Genomic DNA, 19,449 nt, shown 5'->3' with positions numbered 1-19,449 from the left:
ACCCTGGCACTCGGCAAAGAAGCCAGCTTTGCCGAGTGTCTCCTAGCGCACTCGGCAAAAAAACTGACAAAGGACCTCGCTGGTGGCCCTTTGCCGAGTGTAGGCCGGTAGACACTCGACAAAGAGGTAATCTCTTTGTCGGGAGTATTAGGTGACACTCGACCAAGTTAATCTCTTTGCCGAGTATCACCTAGAACACTCGGCAAAGGCACCGTCTCCGTTACCAGTCGCCGTGACGGTGATTTTTCTTTGCGGGGTACCCGAGTGCCCGATAAAAAGTACTCAGCAAAGAAGTTGTTGCTGATGTACTGTTCGCCGAGCTCTCTTTGCAGAGTGTCACACTCGGCAAAGACTTTACCGAGTGCTTCAAGCACTCGGCAAAGCGCTCGGTTCCGGTAGTGAGAGAACCTACAAGTCACAAAAAACTTATACCAAATATAAGAATAGAAGTACAAATAGAAAAGTAAAGCAAGAGACATGGACACAATGACTTTTATCGTGGTTCGACCAACCTGAAATGCGTACCTACATCCACGTTGGAACTAGCCTTAGTTCAACCAACTAACTTCAAGCCATGTACATTGAATCCCACTTAGACAAAATCCATCCTTTAATATCACTTGTGGTATCCATAACCCATATCTAACTCAACATATATGGAATATCACACTTAAACACTTGTGTTGAATCTTGCTGACTTTGCTGACTTTTCATTAAGTTCTTGTTCAACACTCATAGCCTTGTTAGTCTTTTAAAAATATAGTCATCCAAACACCAAAAGCCACAAGGGACTTTCAGGTCTGCGAGTGTGGCCAGTCGAAACACGTGCGCTTGGTGCTCCATTTCATCAGGTTTATTTCCTACTAGCAATAGAACAGATTTTGGTGAGCCACAGGATTCAAATTTATGCTATCAATTTACAGTGGGCGTCCAAGGTTCAGTTGCATGGATACCTCTTTCTGCCTCTGGAAAACAGCAACCGATTTGCCATTCAAGGAGCCATCAAATTTTGGTCCACCATTAATCGGTTATTGCTTTTCTTCACAATGTATGGAGGTCATTATCCAGAATGGCTAATCTGCTATGATGTGTGATAGAGCTAGAAATTTTCACCTATGTCAATTAAGGGAGTTGATGATGTGATATAGCTACAAAGTCCTACCATCCAGATCTTGGTTTAGCCTCGCGGGAGTATTATTTTGACCCTTTTGAAGGTTGGATAGTTTATTATGAGTTATTGTGTTGCCCAATGGACTTATCACTTATTCTCGCTAAAAATCTAAGATCTTTGGTCTCAAACTTGCACTAATCCACTTTGCAGCTATAACATCAAGCACATAGAAAATGCACACCCCTTCTAGAGAGTGCTATGTTGCATGATGGAAGTGATTCGACTCTGCATAAATGGAAGTCGGTTCCAGGTATTTGGAGGACGGTCTGCAAAAAAATATATGCTGACCTCGTAGTTGTGGTAGTTCCTTACCATGAACCATCAACCGAATGGACGTATACACAAGTACATATTTGACCTCAATGGCCATGCATAAATGTTATTAAGCAATGATGATATACATGTTTCATTGTCATCTAATCGTTGTACATTAACAACTTATCGAATAAGTTGTGTGTCGTTGCAACACACAAGCATTGTACTTGTATAGTTCATACATCACTTCTTGTGCGTCACATGAGGTGGGCACACCATTCGTAGTGCCATTCTCATGGATTCCATCTAGGGGCGGATACAAGCCTCGGGCCACTCGATAGATTAAATAGATTTGTCCGGGATGTGATCAGATCCTAGATTCGCCCCTGATTCTATCAACATGGTACCTAGTGGATATATGGTTGCAGGGAGAGAGAGAGAAAGAGGACGAGCAAATAGAGTGGCCAGAAAGGGAGGGAGGCAAAGGATTAGAGACAAAAATGGTGTTTTAACTGAACCAAAAATGTATATTTTATTAGGTATGGTGTCCTCTAACAAATTTGCCACAAACTGGCAATTAGATTTTCTTGTCGTCTGCTGGCAACACGACATCACTTTCGGCGTCACTTAGCAATTTTTTCTAGTGATGATAAGGTCTAGCAGGTGTTTGATATGGCTCCAAAATAAAACTCCAAAGAAGAGATGATCAAAGCTAGCCAAACAACCTAACTCTCCAAGGAATTTCAGGAATTGCAATATAATTTTTTTGTAGTGCATCTTTGCTGCTCCGAAATCTAGAAAACTGTAGAGCTACTCCATGCTAAAGCTGTAGAGCCGAGCCATCTTCAATTCTGATAAAAAAGCCCAAGACTAGCTAGCTCTCTAGCACAAGACAAGACAAAAAAAAAACACGCCTTCTTTCCTTTCGAGCTAGTAAACTTTTTTCCCACAAGAAATGGTCATTACTGAACCCCCTTTTGTGATTCATTATATTGGAATACCCAATACTAGAAGGGAAAAAAATTTAAAGGTGGTCACATTCCACATCCAAAGATAAAGTGAATATTAATTGTCATGTATGATCCTTTATCAATTTGCCTCGATCTCCATAGCGAAACAACTCACTTTTTTTGGTAAGTGAAACTTGTTTGTTGTTATTAATTTTCAACATAAAAAAAACTCACTTTTTTTTATATTCTTTGCTTGCTTCGAATTATATCAATTGTACGTGGTCGATACTCGATAGTATGATGCATGCTATCCGGCTAACTAACATGCATGCATGGGATGGGGATGGGAGAGCAAGTTGGGGTTGGACGCTTTCCTTGCTGCTCAAGGAGCAGCTAGCTAGCAGCTTGCTATAGAAAGTAGGCATTGCTTTTAATGCAATCGCACATCATCGATCTAATATTAATCTTGGCCGTGGCGTTGACCTTCTTGCATGATATGGTTGGTCCGGCGATGGATGGACATGCATGCATGCAACAGCTAGTACGTACGACGTACTACGTGCAGGTTGCTTACAAACAAGAGATCTGAATGGAAGAGCATGCATTTGCTGATCCGGGACTCAAGGGCCAATCCATCCATCCCCAGCCGGCCGCGATGTGTAAATGTCAACTGAAGATGCAGGCTAGGGACATGCATGCATTATATATATAAGCTACCTCCAGCTTTGGCTGCGATCAAGACACCAATTAAGCCAGAGCAGTCTACAATGGCTCACAGTCACAGAAGCAGTATGAGCTTCTGCTTGGTGTGCATCGTCGTCATGGCGGCGGCGGCGGCGTTGTTGCAACCCGCATCTTCTCAGCAGGCGGTGCCGGACATCCCGAACCTGAAGGTGGGCTCCAACGATCGCAGCACGACTCTCAAGTGCACCAACATCAAGAGCAACAAGACCACCTGCAGCGCCACCTGCAACGCACGCTGCCCTCACAAGTGCCTCATCCAGTGCCCAAGCTGCAAGACATTCTGCTGTACGTACGGATCGGAGTATTTCATTTCGTCCATCTTAACAATTAATTTGGTTCCTTTCCATCTTAATAATTTGATATATATGCACATGCAGTGTGCGACTTCTATCCCGGCGTGTCCTGCGGCGACCCACGCTTCACGGGCGCCGACGGCAACAACTTCTACTTCCACGGCAAGAAGGACCGGGACTTCTGCATCGTCTCCGACGCCGCCCTCCACATCAACGCGCACTTCATCGGCAAGCGCAACCCGGCCATGAGCCGCGACTTCACCTGGATCCAGGCGCTGGGCATCCGCTTCGCGCACCACCACCTCTACGTCGCCGCCCAGAGGACGCCCAGGTGGGACGCCGCCGCCGACCACCTGGCGCTGGCCCTCGACGACGAGGACGTCGACGTCGCGTCCCTGCTGCCGCGCTTCGTCGGCGCGCGCTGGTCCCCGCCCACGGCGCCGGCGCTGTCCGTCACCCGCACCGCGCGCGTCAACACCGTCGTCGTCGAGCTCAGGGGCGCCTTCCGCATCGTCGCCAGCGTAGTGCCCATCACCGCCGAGGACTCGCGGATCCACAACTACGGCGTCAGGGAGGACGACGGCGACACCCTCGCGCACCTCGACCTCGGCTTCAAGTTCTACGACCTCACCGACGACGTGCACGGCGTGCTGGGCCAGACCTACCGCCCGGACTACGTCAACAGCCTCAACGTCACATCCAACATGCCCGTCATGGGAGGCGCGCCGGACTACCTCTCCTCCGACCTCTTCTCCACCGACTGCGCCGTCGCACGCTTTGGCGGACGCCGACACCAGCAAGGCACCGCCGCTAATATTGCCATGCTCACCGACGACGACGACATGGAATGAATAACAAAGGACACGTCGTACGCGCGATCGACGACTTCACCGTACCATTCCATTACCATCTCGGAGGATATCGATCCATCCATCGTTGTGTGTCTTCTACACTAGCTAGTGAATGAAGAAGCAGCAATAAACCCATTGAAATTATATATTATATATTCAACAAATAAGGCTTATAAATACATATGCATGCATGTATACTCCTAATTAATTAATTAAATACTCCTGATTTTATTTTACAATGCATGGATGTTTAAGTAATCGATCGAGCTTCACTTGATAGTTCGTGGAATTAAGAAACTGAGCACAAGATAAAATGTAATCGAGTGCTTAACAATTTTGGGACTCTCATCATCACAACTCACAAGCAAAACAAAAATGGAAACAAACAATTTTAGTTTCTTGGTGGGCCTTGGCAGTGTGGAGTTGGGCCTGTGGCTCGTCTAACTCGATCCGGAGGCCCATCTCACGAAGTCACAACAAGAGAAAACAGTTTTTTTTAGCTTCCGGAAACAGTCCATCTCTCGTCCTTGACAGAGTAACCAAACCAAGCACCACGCGCGGCCATGGCCTTCCCCGCCGACGCGCTGGTTCTAGAGATCACCGACACATCATCCTCCGCCACCGCCGCCGCCGCCCGTGCTCCATCCTCACCTTCTCCCCCGCCGCTGTCCATCTCCGACCTCGCGCGCTTCGACCCGCTCCCATCCCCAACCGTTGCCGTTCGCGTCGACCGGCACAGGCAAGCGACCACTCTCCCATCTCAACCTACCCCCTAGCTGATTCCTGCGCTCTGGTAATCGAATCCTACCTCGTGGGCAGGCTAATCGAGAGCTCCTCCTACTTCCGCGCGCTCCTCGGCGGCAGCTTCAGGTCAGCGAAAACCTAAGCCTCGAGTTACTACTACAAGTTAGTGGCGACTGGGCAGGTATCTCATCGGCGCTGTGTGTGGATGCAGTGAATCCGGCAGAGAGCATGTGCGTGTGGGCTGCAATTTGGAGGCTGCTGTGCAAGTGCTGCGCTACCTTTTTGAGCCTTCCGAGAGCTTTAACATCACGCACAACAATTTCCTCCCCCTGTTGGAGGTACCCACAGTCCTGAAAGTCTAAAGTTGTGCTTCTCTTGGTTGATAACACAAGACAACACCCTTCTAGATTATCTTTTTTTATTATGTTTCATAAATTCTATGCCATGGGAATAGGAATTCCATTAGTACTGTGTACCATCGTTAGCAGTTACTAGTAAACCTGTGCCTGATAGAAAGCTGCTGGAGGAAGATGGTCATTTATGCCATAGCCATACTCATTGCTAAATTTGAGGCTAGTGCTACTGCCTTCGGTTCATGTCAGGTGCTACCCTAAGTCTCCAACTTCACTTATCATCCAGGGAGCTTTGTTTCTTGCTGTTGAGAGCCTTCTAGTGGAGTGTCAAAGATGGTTCGGCACCATAGCCTCTCAAACTTCTGCCATGTCAGTTCCATTAGATTTCATAATTGAAGTCTGGTACTTTGCTGAAGAGCATGGTGAGTTCTTTTGCTATAGTGTTCTGACATTTCCAGGTAATATTTTCCATTTTGAACAAAATCTAATCAATTCTTTAAGGTTTTTTTTCTGGCTTTGGATATGTTTGCAGGTGTTACTTTTGTTCAAGACATTTGCCAAAAATTTCTAGCTCAGAATTTTGTAGGTACAATTACTGCATTATGTGCATATTCTTTGAGAAATATATTTCCTGGCGATGTTTGGTTCCTTTCTGATATGCTCATGTATTATGCAACATGCTTTCTGTACCACTGCCGTTCTGTGGACCATGCAGGCACATGCTATCTCAGGAAGGTCATTTAATAAAATACCTTATGATTTGCTATGTTCAGCGATCAAATGTCCACATCTGACAGTGGATAGGTTTGTTGTATCTTCTCTCAGTGTTATTCTATAATATGATTCCCTTCTCTGAAGCTAAAATAATTTGCTGCCTTTTGTCCAGTGAAAAACAATTGTGTGAAGCAATTTTGTATTGGGTTTCAGAAAATATGAAAGCCTGTGAACAATCAAACCCCAACTCAGTAGATGGCCACCTCTTCATTCTTAGCAAGGTACGGCATTCCTCAAAATGTGTGGGTAGTATTTAGTGTCAAGTCTATTTTGCCATCTTTACTATCTGTTGTACTATATTAGTTCATCAAGCCTCTGGATGTCTTGACTTATGCATATCTTTTCATTTGAACTGTTTCAGCAGGTGAAGATATGCCTTTTACCATTAGGATTTGCGGCAGGTACAGCTCCTTGATCTATAAATTTAAAGTTATAACAGACATTTCCCTTGTTTGTTCCTTCTTTTACACTACATATCTTCCACAATTTCTTGTCATGTATTAGTAATACAGTGGAAGATTCTATTTTTATTAGGGACAATGAGGCATTGGTTTGACTTTGGAAACAAGATCATATGCACTATTCTTGATCTTCTCAAAGACAGTTTGAAAACTTTATTGGATGCTGTTGATGATGGTAACTTGGATCGATATTGCATTCGAATAACAGAATATTCAAAGGTTATTCACTCGTGTTTTACTAATATTGCCATGATACATTTAAGCAGTCTAGAATGAATTATTGACCTTTATGTTATGTTTTGTTTTCTTGTTGCTTTGCAAAATATTATACTGCTACCTTTAGTCAGCGAAACCTAATGCAACTACTTCATGTACTTTAATCTGAGATCAAATGCTGGGAAATAGGTGAAGTTTGTTGGAAATAATCTTGTGTCTAGGTGCATGCTAGTGTCTAGGTTCATAGCATTTACTTTAGCTAAATTTCAGCATGGTGTAATAGGAAGTAATAGAACTAAAACCTAATATATGAGATGTGACTTCAGCACCACTACTACACATGAGGCATGAGATGTTAATTTGGAAGGTCAAGCGGTGTCTAGGAAGGATACATTTCGGTATTTAGGATCGATGCTACATAGAGATGTAGATATTGATGAAGATGTTAGTTATAGAACCAAAACAGGGTGGATGAAGTGGCATCAAGCATTTGTCGTTCTATGTGACAATGGGGTACCACTGAAGCTAAAAGGCAAGTTTATGGGACGGTGAATATCTGCTATGTTGTATGGTGCAGAACGTTGGCCTACAAAAATATGACATGTTCAAGAGATTAAGTGTTGCATAAATGCGTATGTTGCGTTGGATATGTGGCCCTACAAGAAGGGATCGAGTTCAGAATGATGATATACGTGATGAACTACAAGAAAAGTTTGTCTAACACCGGTTGAGATGGTTTGGACATGATCGACAGGGACCTCTAGAGATACCAATGCGTAGTGGGATCCTAAGGTGTGATAGCAATGGGAGGAGATGCAGAGAAAGGTTGAAGTTGACATGGGAAGGGACAATAAAATGAGACTTGAAAGAATGGAATATCCCCAAAGATTTAGTCTTCAATAGGAGTGCATGGAAAATATCTATCCATGTATCTGAACCTTGACTTGTGTTTTTTTTGTTGAATTTCAATTCTAGCCTACTCCAACTTGCTTGGGACTAAAAGACTTTGTTGTTATTGTTGTACAAATGCATTAGCTTTTGACTTTCACTATCCATAGCAGACCATGCACTTTGTGTATTAAGGATAATAATTTTATTTTGCAGAACATAGTGCTTTCAGGATGTCCCCAAGTAACTACAGCATTCTTGTACATATCTGTTCTCCCTAATGATCTGAGTGTTTCATTGAAGAGAAGGATAGTGAGTTCATACACCCAGGTTGATCATCAAACCTTCGTTCTTTATGAGGAATTAGAGAAGGCTACTAAAACCTTATCATTTAAGAATGTACACATGGTGGATATTTCAAAATGTCCAAACGTTCATTTTGGCGCAGCAATTGACTGGTTGAAGTTGGGTTTTCCAGAATTAAGGGTATTCAGGGTTTCACATTGTTTATCATTTCAATTTGATGATTTACTATATCTGTTAATGAGATGTCCATGGATTGATGAAATTGATATGACTATTGATACAAGCACTGTAACACCCAGACATTCAGTAATCTCGTCTAGTTCTGAAGTCCTAAGCAAGGCAAAACCAAATCAGAAAAGATATGGCATACATTGTTCAGCATATGACAGGCAACCAAATTCGGTTTTCTTAAATATATCAAGATTGACATTGGAAGGCAGAAATGATATTGATGGTAATTGAAAAGTTTTATACTTATTATGTCTTGCTTTGCAGCTGTGTGTATTGTTATTACCTTACCAAGCTAGTGACTTCATTGTTAGCGCGTGTGCAGATATGGACTTGTTGGAGATATCTGTCCTGAAAAATTCTCTGTGCTATATAAACATTAGAAACTGCTTCCTGTTGACGGATGATGGTATTTCTAACCTTCTGATGAAGTGTACAAAGATCCATTCGATGGTTCTTTCTTATACTTCTTTTGGAAATCGATCAATTCAAATGCTATGCGCTGCCAATCCTTCTGGCCACAACAGTGGACATGCTCATGTTATGGCATCTTATATGCAAGAATTACATCTGGATGGCTGCAAAGGTAAAAACAATTCCCTTTGTCCCATGCCCCAGATCCTTCCATGACCGAGCACTGATATCTTATTTTAATGATATCAGAAATACGGTGTTCTGATGTTTTATGTCTGTCTTCCACTACTTAGTCATGCTGGCTAACATTACATATATGTCAATGTGTAGGTATTGACTCTGTTGCTTTGTCGCAGCTAGTGAGCATTATAAGTATCACAAAGTTTTTGAGCTTAAGGGAAACATCACTTACAGATGGTGCACTCTGCAAGTTTGTTGGCTCTAGTCTGGAGTATCTTGACGTTTCAGAGACTGTGGTGCGATACTGATTATGTAATTTAGTTTTGTGCTTCTAATAATCAAGCACTACAATTGACCAATTGATGAAACATTCATACTGGAACATTCACTGAGCTAGGAGACTATTGATGAGTAATACATAGTGTGCTGGGGGCTATTATTTCTATTATCTGGTTGATATGTTATACTCCTATACTGTAGGCAGGGTATAGACGTATATTGTGTTCATGAACTTTTCTGCTACTTTATTTTAGTATGACAGCTATCACTTTTTTATCTTCGCTACCTCCAGAGGGCAAACCCCAAAAGTTTATGATTATGTTTTTATTTTTGCATACCATATTAGAGTGCTTAATTCTTTTTTTCTGTCCATTGACTTGCAGATTTCTATGGTATCATTAGCACCAGTTATTCAAAGAAACTGTAAATTGAACTGTCTGAAAACAGCTGGATGCTGTAGTCTTCTGTTGCAATGTGCTAATGTAGAACATATCAATGGTAACAAGTATGGAGATTTTCTACAGGAGTTAGGAACTACCTACTGTCTGGAGGATGTTGAAATGGGCTGGGGATTTTGCCCTATTCGAATCGAAGACCTTGTTCCTTCTTTTAGTAAAGTAAGGAAGATGAAAATTGGTCTCGGCACATCATTAGCGGAGAATGTTCTGTGTGCTCTTCCTATGATTTGCCCATTCCTCGAGTCTTTGATTCTAAGGTTTCAGGTGTGCCCCAACACTCTACGGCATGTTAAATTATGAACTTGTGCTTTTCACTCCATAACAAATTGACAATATACTTATACATCCAGGTGATATCTGACAGAGTTGTTAGACGTCTATTGGAATCAGCAACAAATCTTCAGGTGCTTTGCCTGCACTATTGTCTTGGAAGTTTAACTTCATTTAGTTTCCAAACAAAGGCACCTGCATTAAGAGTATTGCGGCTTCATTGGGTAACTTCATGGCTTACAAATGATGACTTGACAATCCTTACAGAGAATTGCAATTTGGCTGAACTTTCACTTTCTGGTTGCAAACTTCTTGACTCCAGTAAGTTTTACTTTCAAATTCAGGATGCGTCTCCACCTGTAATTTGGTCATTTTGAGTTTTCACCTTTTCTCGGTCTACAGGCTCTCAAGACATTATCTCATCTGGGTGGCCAAACTTGGCACTTTTACACCTTGAGGTATGTCTAACTGCAGTTTTGATCATGACAATTGAGTAAATCCTATTATTGTGCCAGTGCTGAATATCTGGTTCCCCCCTTCTAAAATCAAAATTCAGGGTTCAGTTGCTAATATAATTATATGACTAAATAAGTAGGATTTGCTTTAGTGGTGGGGCAGCAAAAGCCTCTTTAAAAGAGTCTCTTATAAAGACTATCAAAATTGTGTATCCATATTTTGTGCGCCGGCATGTACTCTACAGCTCTGTTTCATTCACGTCTACATGTTTTTTTCTCGAACGCGCAGGAGAACTGCACATCATTATATTAAGAAGATAAAGAAGGGTCTAAAGAAGACCAGAAAACAAGAAAAACAGAAAAAACAAAAACAAAACAGGGGTGGGGGGAGAAAGAGAGGGGGGGGGGGTGCTGGGAGTACCAACTATGTACAGGGGTGCTGCGAGCAGCACCAACAACATCCAATCCTAGGGCCACAACCTCCTGAGATCCTTTGCACCAGCCATTCCCCAAAACTTGATATTATCTTGAATCTGTGCGAGTGTTTCCATAGCCACCATGCCACTAGAATCACCAAGGAATTGAAGCCCTTTTGTTGAGTTTTGGGCACTTGTAATTCTGATGCCCTCCACCAGTTCTGAAACACTTCATCTGTACTATCTGGAGCCAGAGGCAGTAAACCAAACCTGATCAGGACCTTTGTCCAAGTTTCTCTAGCAAAAACGCAAGACACAAGGACATGTTGGATTGTTTCATCCTGCTGGTCACAGAGAGGACATTTATAAGGATAATCTAGCCCCCTCCGGGCCAAACGGTCTGCTGTCCAGCATTTGTTCAAAGTTGCCAACCAAATAAAAAATTTGCATTTCTGAGGGGCCCAGGTCTTCCAAATCCTCTGAGCTGGTTCAAAACAAATGGAACCAGATAGAAAGCGATCCGATCATAGGCTGATTTTGAAGAGTACTCTCTTGTGGCCAAAGGCAGCGTCTAGATGTTTTATATTAGTTGAAACTTGATTTTTATATGTATTTGATTTCCAATACCATATAAAAAGTTTACTTTACAAACATGAAACATCTAAGACTCTACTCAATGTCTGAAACCATTTTCATCCTGTGAACATCTTTTATGGATATCATTATTTTCCCACGTTACAGGAATGTGGTAAAGTAACTGTTGAAGGGGTTTCTTCTTTTTTCAACTGTAAGGCTTTGGAAGACGTCCTACTACGGCACACGGTGAGTATGAAAAATATCGTAGCAGGTTCTTGGTATATAGTTCTGGTGAATCTTAAAACACAACGTAGAACCATACTAAATGACGTGACATGGCTACAGCTGAAACAAAATTTCACCATGCTGTTGCAAAATTGCAGTCCATCTGTGCATGTCATTTCCAGGACTTCTACCGGTGTAACTTTTCTCCGTTGAAAAAGTTGAATTGTTGATTCACTTGATTGGTTATATAGTTTCTGAGAGTTGGGAACCGCAGGGTAGGGGCATCGGAAGGAGCATCATAGACGATGCTATCAGAGAGGTGTCTTTCCTTCTCCTCAAGTTGTTTCCTCTGGCACCATCGGCTAGGCCGTAACTTGGTGGACTTTCTTGCAGTTACCACTACTGCGGAAGCTGGCTTTGGATCTTTGCGATGCCTGTGAAGACGGTTACGATAGCCCAAACGTGAGCGCGTCAAAAGGATTTTTATCTGTAGCTTTGATAAGGTAGATGCTAATATATTGCTGTCATTGTTTTGCAGGATGCGGAAGGGAAGATGATTAGAAGTGTAAGGATGAGTCGATGCAAGAAGATGGCGGGGTCGTGTTTGGAGGTCCCCAGACAAGGGTCTTCAACTTCAAGGCCGGTGCACAAGGACACTGTAGTGCTGGAATGGAGCAGCAGAATGTTCACAACCACCATAGTGAAAGAAAGAGTGTGATGAGCCTCTTCTGTAGTTTTGTCCCTGATGAAGAACACAAGAGCAGGCCACAATATATATGACTTGTATGAATGGTCTCCCCGCTTCTGATTTTGAATGCTTTGTATGTGGACATATCCTCGTGTGTGAATGTATTTGTATGGTATCAAACGAAGATCATCTTTTGCAGTCGTACTGTACCCATGCACTCTTATGTTGATCCACGAACAAAGTTTGGAATTTTTAGGTGACCGTGTTCATGTTTGAAAATTATTGTTGTACTAGTCCTTGGTAAAATAAAGGAGGCAAGGCAGGAGCCAAAAAAAAAGACAAAAAACTTAATTATTGGTATACAAGTGGGGCAGATCTGTTGCTGCTGACCGTACAAACTTATATGGCTTCTTTGGTAGCAAAGAGATTGGAGAGAGTTGAAGGTTAAAATATCTTACTATTCTTTAAAATTGAGAATGAGATTTTAACCTCTCAAACTCCTTAGAGCTCCAACGATGTAACTCAAAGTAGTGCCCCAAAATTAAAATATTATATTATTTAAAGTATTTAGAGCATTAAATCCTAAATCATGTATTTTAGAAAGTAACCAGTATAATGTCTGTGTTGCGACGGCACATAATAACAAATATTACACTTTATTATAGTCAAAAGGTATAAAAAGATGAGTTCAAAGAGAGTCCAACACTCGTTTTTATAGCTCGTTCATTTTTATAGGATAGTATTATGAGGGAGCATTATCTTACGTTCGGCTTCCTGTTGGGATTAGCTTAGCTGTTCTCACCGCTCATTTATGGGATACTAGTCGGTTACCCGTGCATTGCGACGGCTTACAACAATACCCACGTAAACTATCCATAAAAAAATTTCAAGATTTTTTATTGATTGTCTCCGCTCTCTGTATAATTTTTTTTGATTTGGCTAACTGATGTTATTGTTTACTCCATGCAATGTGTCTTGGTACAACACGGCCAATGAAGTGAGCGATTAGATGAGAGTTAACAACGACTGACTGAACGAATAGAGATTATAAAATGACATAATTCCACCATATAGAGACCAAATAAGAGAAAGTTTGTGAGCTCAAGTTTGTAAAATAAGTCACATGAAGTCAAACTTATAAAAAAGATAGGTCAAAATATGGAGTGATTGCTAAAGTCAGGCATCAATAAAAACTGGATGCGCTACATATAAATTATGCTACTTCGTAGCAATTACTAACGTTTAAAACCAACAAATAACCTTTCATTTTATTGTTAGTGTGATAATCATTGTTGCTCCATCCAATTTAGCAACCTCAAACACCATGGAGTCCATTGTGTCAATATGGTCTCTGAAACGACATAATGCTTGCAAGAACCAAGAACATCGTGTCGTGCTTGGGTTGTAGCCTCGGCCCGTAGTGCTGGCCCGGCCCGACAAGATTATATTTTTTTATTTTACAAAAAAACGTATATACATATATACAATTTATATTTAATATTAAAAATATATGAGCAAGATGTTCTATTGGTTAGACAGCTTCACACAGTGTCTCCCGCCCTTCTTCCATCAGGGCATGGGTTTGAACCGCACCTCCTGCACTGTTTTTTTAATATTTTACGCTGATTTAATCAAATGGGCCGACGGTCTAACGGGCTAGCCCGACACAGTCAGGTCGGCATGACGTGCCTAGGCCAGAGTTGTGGCCCGCGGGCGTCTGGCCCATGTCGGGCCGCCGTTTGGCCATCTATAGGCGTGCAACGGATTAATTTGAAATAGCTGTGAGGGGTTATTTGTAAAAAGATGACGCACGACGACCGTTAAAACTGGTGCTTTAAGTATAGTATAGAAGTACCCACTAATAGAGGTCCAGGTGGTTTTCACTATCTATATATGGATCTACCTATTTCGCTACTGATACAAGACAACTGTTGAAACTGGTGTTTTATAGTAGCAGAGAATTACGTTGTTAGAAAAGAAAATGATGAGAATATGTAGAAAACAAAAATAGGAAGTATGATGTGTAGTATATTTGAGTCATTTTATAGTGTATTCTATATTTTTGTTTTTTTTTTTGAAATAGGATGCCATTGAGCTGTTTTTTCTATATTAAGCCCTACATTTCAAGATAGGGCATATATTTAAGACATTGTTATAGTGTAACATTAGGGGATGTTTGAATACACTAGAACCAATAATTAGCTGCTAAAATTAGTTGAAGACATCCAAACAGTCTAACTAATAATTTAGCTATTATCTACTTTTAGCAAACTAGCTAATAGTTAGCTAGTTATTTATTAGCTAGCTAAGAACAGCTCCAAGAGATCCTTAAAGCCCTGATCCTAATCCTTATACTAGGGGAAAAAAGGAGAAATCATCTCCAACAGTTGCCTATGCACCATCCGTAAACTACCACAGACGGAAAAAATGTCCTCCGCAGCATAAACCTTCGCAGCCTCCCGAGCTCCCAATCGAGGCTCATACTCCGTTCTTGCCTTCTTTTCACCTATTCGCGCCTCCGTTCGTGTCTTCTTTTCACCGATTTGCGCAGCCTGTTTGTAGTGTTCGTTTCATTTCACACGTTGAGCACCTAACTCTCACGTCTTCGCCAGCACCCTGCCACATGCACCTTGTGATTAAACAAAACTGAAATGTCCCGTACATAAGAGGGGAGACAAGCAATGTATCTGTGTTCTAGATTGTGAAAGCGACAAAATGAACCGTTCAATTTTTTCAACACCAGATCTGAAGGATTTTAACTCATAATGTGCGGTCTATATATTTAGATTTTGAGAAAATCTTGGGAGTTGTTGGAGACGGTACCCAGGGATTGAAATTAAGTGATTTAGAGAGATCTCAATTCTTTTGTATTGGAAGATTTATTTTTAGGATCTCTTAGGACTAGTTTAGAAACCCCATTTTTTCTGAGGATTTTCATTTTCCCAAGAAAATTATTTTATTTTCTCAATTAAGCTAATTCGGTTTTATACAAAATATATTTGTATACTATTATTAGCAAGATGTCAGAGATATTTATGTACTATATTTTTACTATAGATGAGTGAGACGAAAAGTGTTATGTAAGTTACAGAGTAGAAACAAATTCTACTACTGTATAAAATCATTTCCCATCCCCCACCCCATGAATTTGAGATAGGCTTATATCTGAACTTTGGAAAGTGGTGGAATGTCAAATTCCAAACTAAATAAGTTACTTTAGTGAGTGAATTCCAATTCCTTTAAAATGAAGGGATCCAAACATCCCGTTAGGAAAATAGAAATCCCTTAGGTCCCGTTTGTTTTCTTTCATTTTGAGGAATTGGAATCTTACTAATGAAATAAGCTATTTTTTTAGAATGTGGCATTCCACCACTTTCCAAAGTTATCATATAAGCCTATCTCAAATTCATGGGGTGAGAGATGGAAATTGATTCTATAGATTTACATGCTATTTTTCCAATGCACAACTTATAACACACTCTTCTACTTGCTTCTCTATAACATAAATATAGTATATAACTATCTCTCTCATATGATTTAGGATAATATACAAATATATTACATATTTAAATATATAAACTTAATTAGTTTTGTCTAAATTATAATTATTAAAATGGAATTCAACTCCAACGAAACAAACGGACCCTTAGGCTTTGTTTGGGTAAAGAGGGATTGAAGTGGATTGAGGTGTATTGAAGGAGATTGTGTAACGCCCTAAATCCATCAAATGAAAACAACCCAGTTTGATGTATTAATTTTCAATAGAAAAAAAGAAATATTTATGTTTACAAATAATTAAAGTAGTGGAATAATTGAGTTTAACAAATTTTGTGAATGATTAAAATCTACCAAGTGATTGATGCATTTATTATTGGTGCATGATTTCTTTGTTTGTTAATGAATTGTAACAAATTTATTTAAATTTATTCTCTTTTATAACGGCCAATTTACTAAATAATAGAATTTGTCTAAATATTCTTTATTATAAATTTTATTTGATATTATTAGATTTATTATAATTTTTGTAATACTTAAAATATATTTATTAATGAATAACCTATTCGAAAAAAATAAAAGAATTTTGAAATCAAATAGAAAAAAACAAAAACAAAAAAACGCACGCACACACACTCGGCCAACAGGCCATTCGGCCAACCAGGCCAGCAGCCCATTCTCCCTCACGCCAACGACCCTTCTCTCACAGCCACTACAAGTTAGGGTCCACCTGTCATTTTTCTTTGGTTCTTCTAGTTCTATCCTGTTCGTTTTCCTCATGGAAGAACACTGAAACATCGCTCGCTTGCCAGTTGCAGCCGCCGCACCCTGCGACCCGTGCAAGAGCACCACGCAGCCTCGACGCCGACGCCGCCAGGGAGCTGTCACCACGCCCGAAGACCCCGCCTCAAGCCGCGACGTGCTGCGGAGCCGAGCGACCCGCGCCATGCCCAGCCGCCCTCCAGCCCGCGCCGCCAGGACTGCCCCGACCCTGCGCGATCCCGCGCAACCGTCCTACCCTGCCGCCAGCCGTGCTAGCTGCTCCGCGCCTAGGACGCGTCGCCCTAAGCCCGGCCGACTCGGCCGCCCGCGCTGGGCCATCCGCGACCCCGCCCGCGACGGAACCCGCCGGATTTCTCTCCCTTCCCCCATTCCTCTCCATTGATGCCATGAGAAGAAACGGTCGTCATTAATCCGAGTAATGGAGCCGCCGGCGCCTATCCCTCTCCCCTCGGCGTCCCTCCCTCTTCCCTCCTCTCTCTATAAAGCCGCTCGGACTCCCACCATTCTCTCCCATAGCCGAGCTCTTCTCTCCTTCCGTGCTCGACTCTGCGCTCTCCCGCCCGAACTTCTCTGCGCACATGCTCTGCTGTCGCGCCGCTGCTGCACACTATCGTCGTCGAGCTTCTGCTGCTCGCACAACGACGCCGGCCCCTGCTGTTGTTCCCCCGCCGTCGCACAACTCCTCCTGCTGCCACATCTTGCGCCGTTGCCTATGCTCGCCGGAGTTCGCCCCGCGCCGTCAAAGTCCTACAGCTCGCCGGTGCCGAAGCATCAAACTGTCGATGTTCGTCTCGCCATGTCTGGACTCGTGTAGCAAGTTCGCCCTCGACAATCCCATTGGAGCTCGCCTAGCTCGGCGACGATCGCTAGCTATGGTGCGCTGAACCGTTGTCGTTCGTCGAAGCCGCCCTCTGCCTTCTCTACTGTTGCGAACAAGGTAGAAGATGATGCCAAATTTTGCTACTCCCTAGCTTCTACGAATAATAGCGTATGTCTCTGCGATAATTTTCCTATTTTAAAATGTATATTTGAGATCCAAATAAAATAGAAATGGTTTTGTTAGTTTCACACTTATGTGATAAGTATTTTTAATTATTGTTTCCGATAGTTCACGTATTTTCATTAAAATTATGGTTGTTACAAAAGAAATATTAAAATGACTTTTTAAATAGATATCATGATTTTGTTATAATTTAATAATCTTCATTATAGATGTTTAAGTTTAGCTTTCTTAAATAGAAATTTATGTGAAAATGTAGAACATACGGTTCTCAATGACAATAAAAGATAATTAATTAATTAGTCTTTCTCATAATCTAGTTAATAAGATTTATATTTCAATTTGTTCACAACTGGTATATAGGCTTAATTAATAATTTAATCAAACTTAGTCCATGTCATATATATTGTCGAGGACCATAATTAGGGGTACCCTCAAGACTCCTAATTCTCAGCTGGTAACCCCCATCAGCATAAACTGCTAAGGCCTGATGGGTGCGATTAAGTCAGGGATCGGTCCATTCGAGCGACTCGATCACGCCTCGCCCGAGCCTAGCCTCGGATAAGGGCAGCCGACCCGGAGGATTTCCGTCTCGCCCGAGGCCCCCCTCCGACGGCGAACATATTTTCGGCTCGCCCGAGGCCCTGCCTTCGCTAAGAAGCAACCCTAACTAAATCGCCGTACCGACCGACCAAATCGCAGGAGCATTTAATGCAAAGGTGGCCTGACACCTTTATCCTGACGCGCGCCCCCCGGCAGAGCCGAAGTGACCGCCGTCACTTCGCCGCTCCACTGACCGGCCTGACAGAAGGACAGCGCCGCCTGCGCCACACCGACTGAAGTGCCACTTGACAGAGTGGGACTGACAGGCAGTCAGGCCCTGCCGAAGGCACCATAGGAAACTCCGCTCCGCCCGACCCAGGGCTCGGACTCGGGCTAAGTCCCGGAAGACGGCGAACTCCGCTCCACCCGACCCAGGGCTCGGACTCGGGCTAAGTCCCGGAAGACGGCGAACTCCGCTCCGCCCGACCCAGGGCTCGGACTCGGGCTCAGCCCCAGAAGACGACGAACTCCGCTCCGCCCGACCCAGGGCTCGGACTTGGGCTCAGCCCCAGAAGACGACGAACTCCGCTTCGCCCAACCCCAGGGCTCGGACTCCGCCCTGGCCTCAGCCGACGACCTCCGCCTCACCCGACCCAGGGGCTCGGACTCGGCCTCGGCCACGGAAGACAGACTCGACCTCGGCTTCGAAGGAGCCTCCACATCGCCCAACCTAGGGCGCAGGCCAGCCACGTCAACAGGAGGCGCCATCATCACCCTACCCCGAGCTGACTCGGGCTGCAGGGAACAAGACCGGCGTCCCATCAGGCTAGCTCCGCCAGATAGGCAATGATGGCGCCCCGCATACTCTATGACGACGACGGCTCTCAGCCCCCTTACGGAAGCAAGAGGATGTCAGCAAGGACCCAACTGCTCCGACAGCTGTCCCTCCGCCAGGCTCCATCGCTCCTCCGACGGCCACGACATCACACCAGCTGGGTGCCAAAATCTCTTCGGCTGCCACAACGGCATGTACTTAGGGCGCTAGCTCTCCTCCGCTAGACACGTAGCACTCTACTACACCCCCCCATTGTACACCTGGATCCTCTCCTTACGCCTATAAAAGGAAGGACCAGGGCCCTCTTAGAGAGGGTTGGCCGCGCGGGGACGAGGACGAGACAGGCGCTCGCTTGGAAGCCGCTCGCTCCCTCACCCGCGTGGACGCTTGTAACCCCCTACTGCAAGCGCACCCGACCTGGGCGCGGGACGAACACGAAGGCCGCGGGATTCCCACCTCTCTCGCGCCGGTCTCCGGCCGCCTCGCTTCTCCCCCCTTCGCGCTCGCCCTCGCGCTCGACCCATCTGGGCTGGGGCACGCGGCGACACTCACTCGTCGGCCCAAGGGACCCCCCGGTCTCGAAACGCCGACAGTTGGC

At 43.5% G+C, this 19,449-nt stretch overlaps 2 protein-coding genes across 12 annotated transcripts; both read left to right on the top strand.

The window, feature by feature from the left end:
* The first annotated feature begins 3,105 nt into the window (after positions 1-3,105).
* LOC541623 (root cap protein 1) lies at positions 3,106-4,412 on the top strand. The gene is made up of 2 exons (NM_001111378.2): positions 3,106-3,405; positions 3,498-4,412. The coding sequence occupies exons 1-2, from the start codon at positions 3,144-3,146 to the stop codon at positions 4,262-4,264; spliced, it is 1,029 nt and encodes a 342-aa protein (NP_001104848.2). The 5' UTR covers positions 3,106-3,143; the 3' UTR covers positions 4,265-4,412.
* Positions 4,413-4,766: 354 nt separating this feature from the next.
* Positions 4,767-12,450, top strand: LOC103650693 (BTB/POZ domain-containing protein FBL11). Of its 11 annotated transcripts, none has more exons than XR_004857210.1 (20): positions 4,767-5,003; positions 5,084-5,134; positions 5,220-5,346; positions 5,648-5,783; positions 5,894-5,943; positions 6,077-6,165; positions 6,248-6,356; positions 6,497-6,536; positions 6,670-6,815; positions 7,917-8,460; positions 8,560-8,820; positions 8,979-9,124; positions 9,491-9,829; positions 9,916-9,969; positions 10,103-10,156; positions 10,238-10,293; positions 11,448-11,528; positions 11,782-11,826; positions 11,901-11,969; positions 12,046-12,450. XR_004857210.1 is itself a non-coding variant. In XM_008676260.4 (19 exons), exons 1-19 carry the CDS (start codon positions 4,828-4,830, stop codon positions 12,223-12,225), a joined length of 2,883 nt encoding a protein of 960 aa, XP_008674482.1. In that variant the 5' UTR covers positions 4,767-4,827; the 3' UTR covers positions 12,226-12,450. The 11 variants fall into 11 exon arrangements, 3 of the variants coding, with proteins under 3 accessions (XP_008674482.1, XP_008674481.1, XP_008674484.1); XR_002268102.3 differs by having other exon boundaries at positions 11,759-11,826; XR_004857209.1 differs by having other exon boundaries at positions 11,666-11,826; positions 12,046-12,379.
* The last annotated feature ends 6,999 nt before the right edge of the window (positions 12,451-19,449 follow it).

Source organism: Zea mays, chromosome 3 (assembly GCF_902167145.1).
Source record: "Zea mays cultivar B73 chromosome 3, Zm-B73-REFERENCE-NAM-5.0, whole genome shotgun sequence".
In the NCBI taxonomy this organism is placed as follows: domain Eukaryota; kingdom Viridiplantae; phylum Streptophyta; class Magnoliopsida; order Poales; family Poaceae; genus Zea; species Zea mays.
The sequence above is the reverse complement of the archived record's forward strand: the minus strand, read 5'-3'. Positions and strand labels throughout refer to the sequence as shown.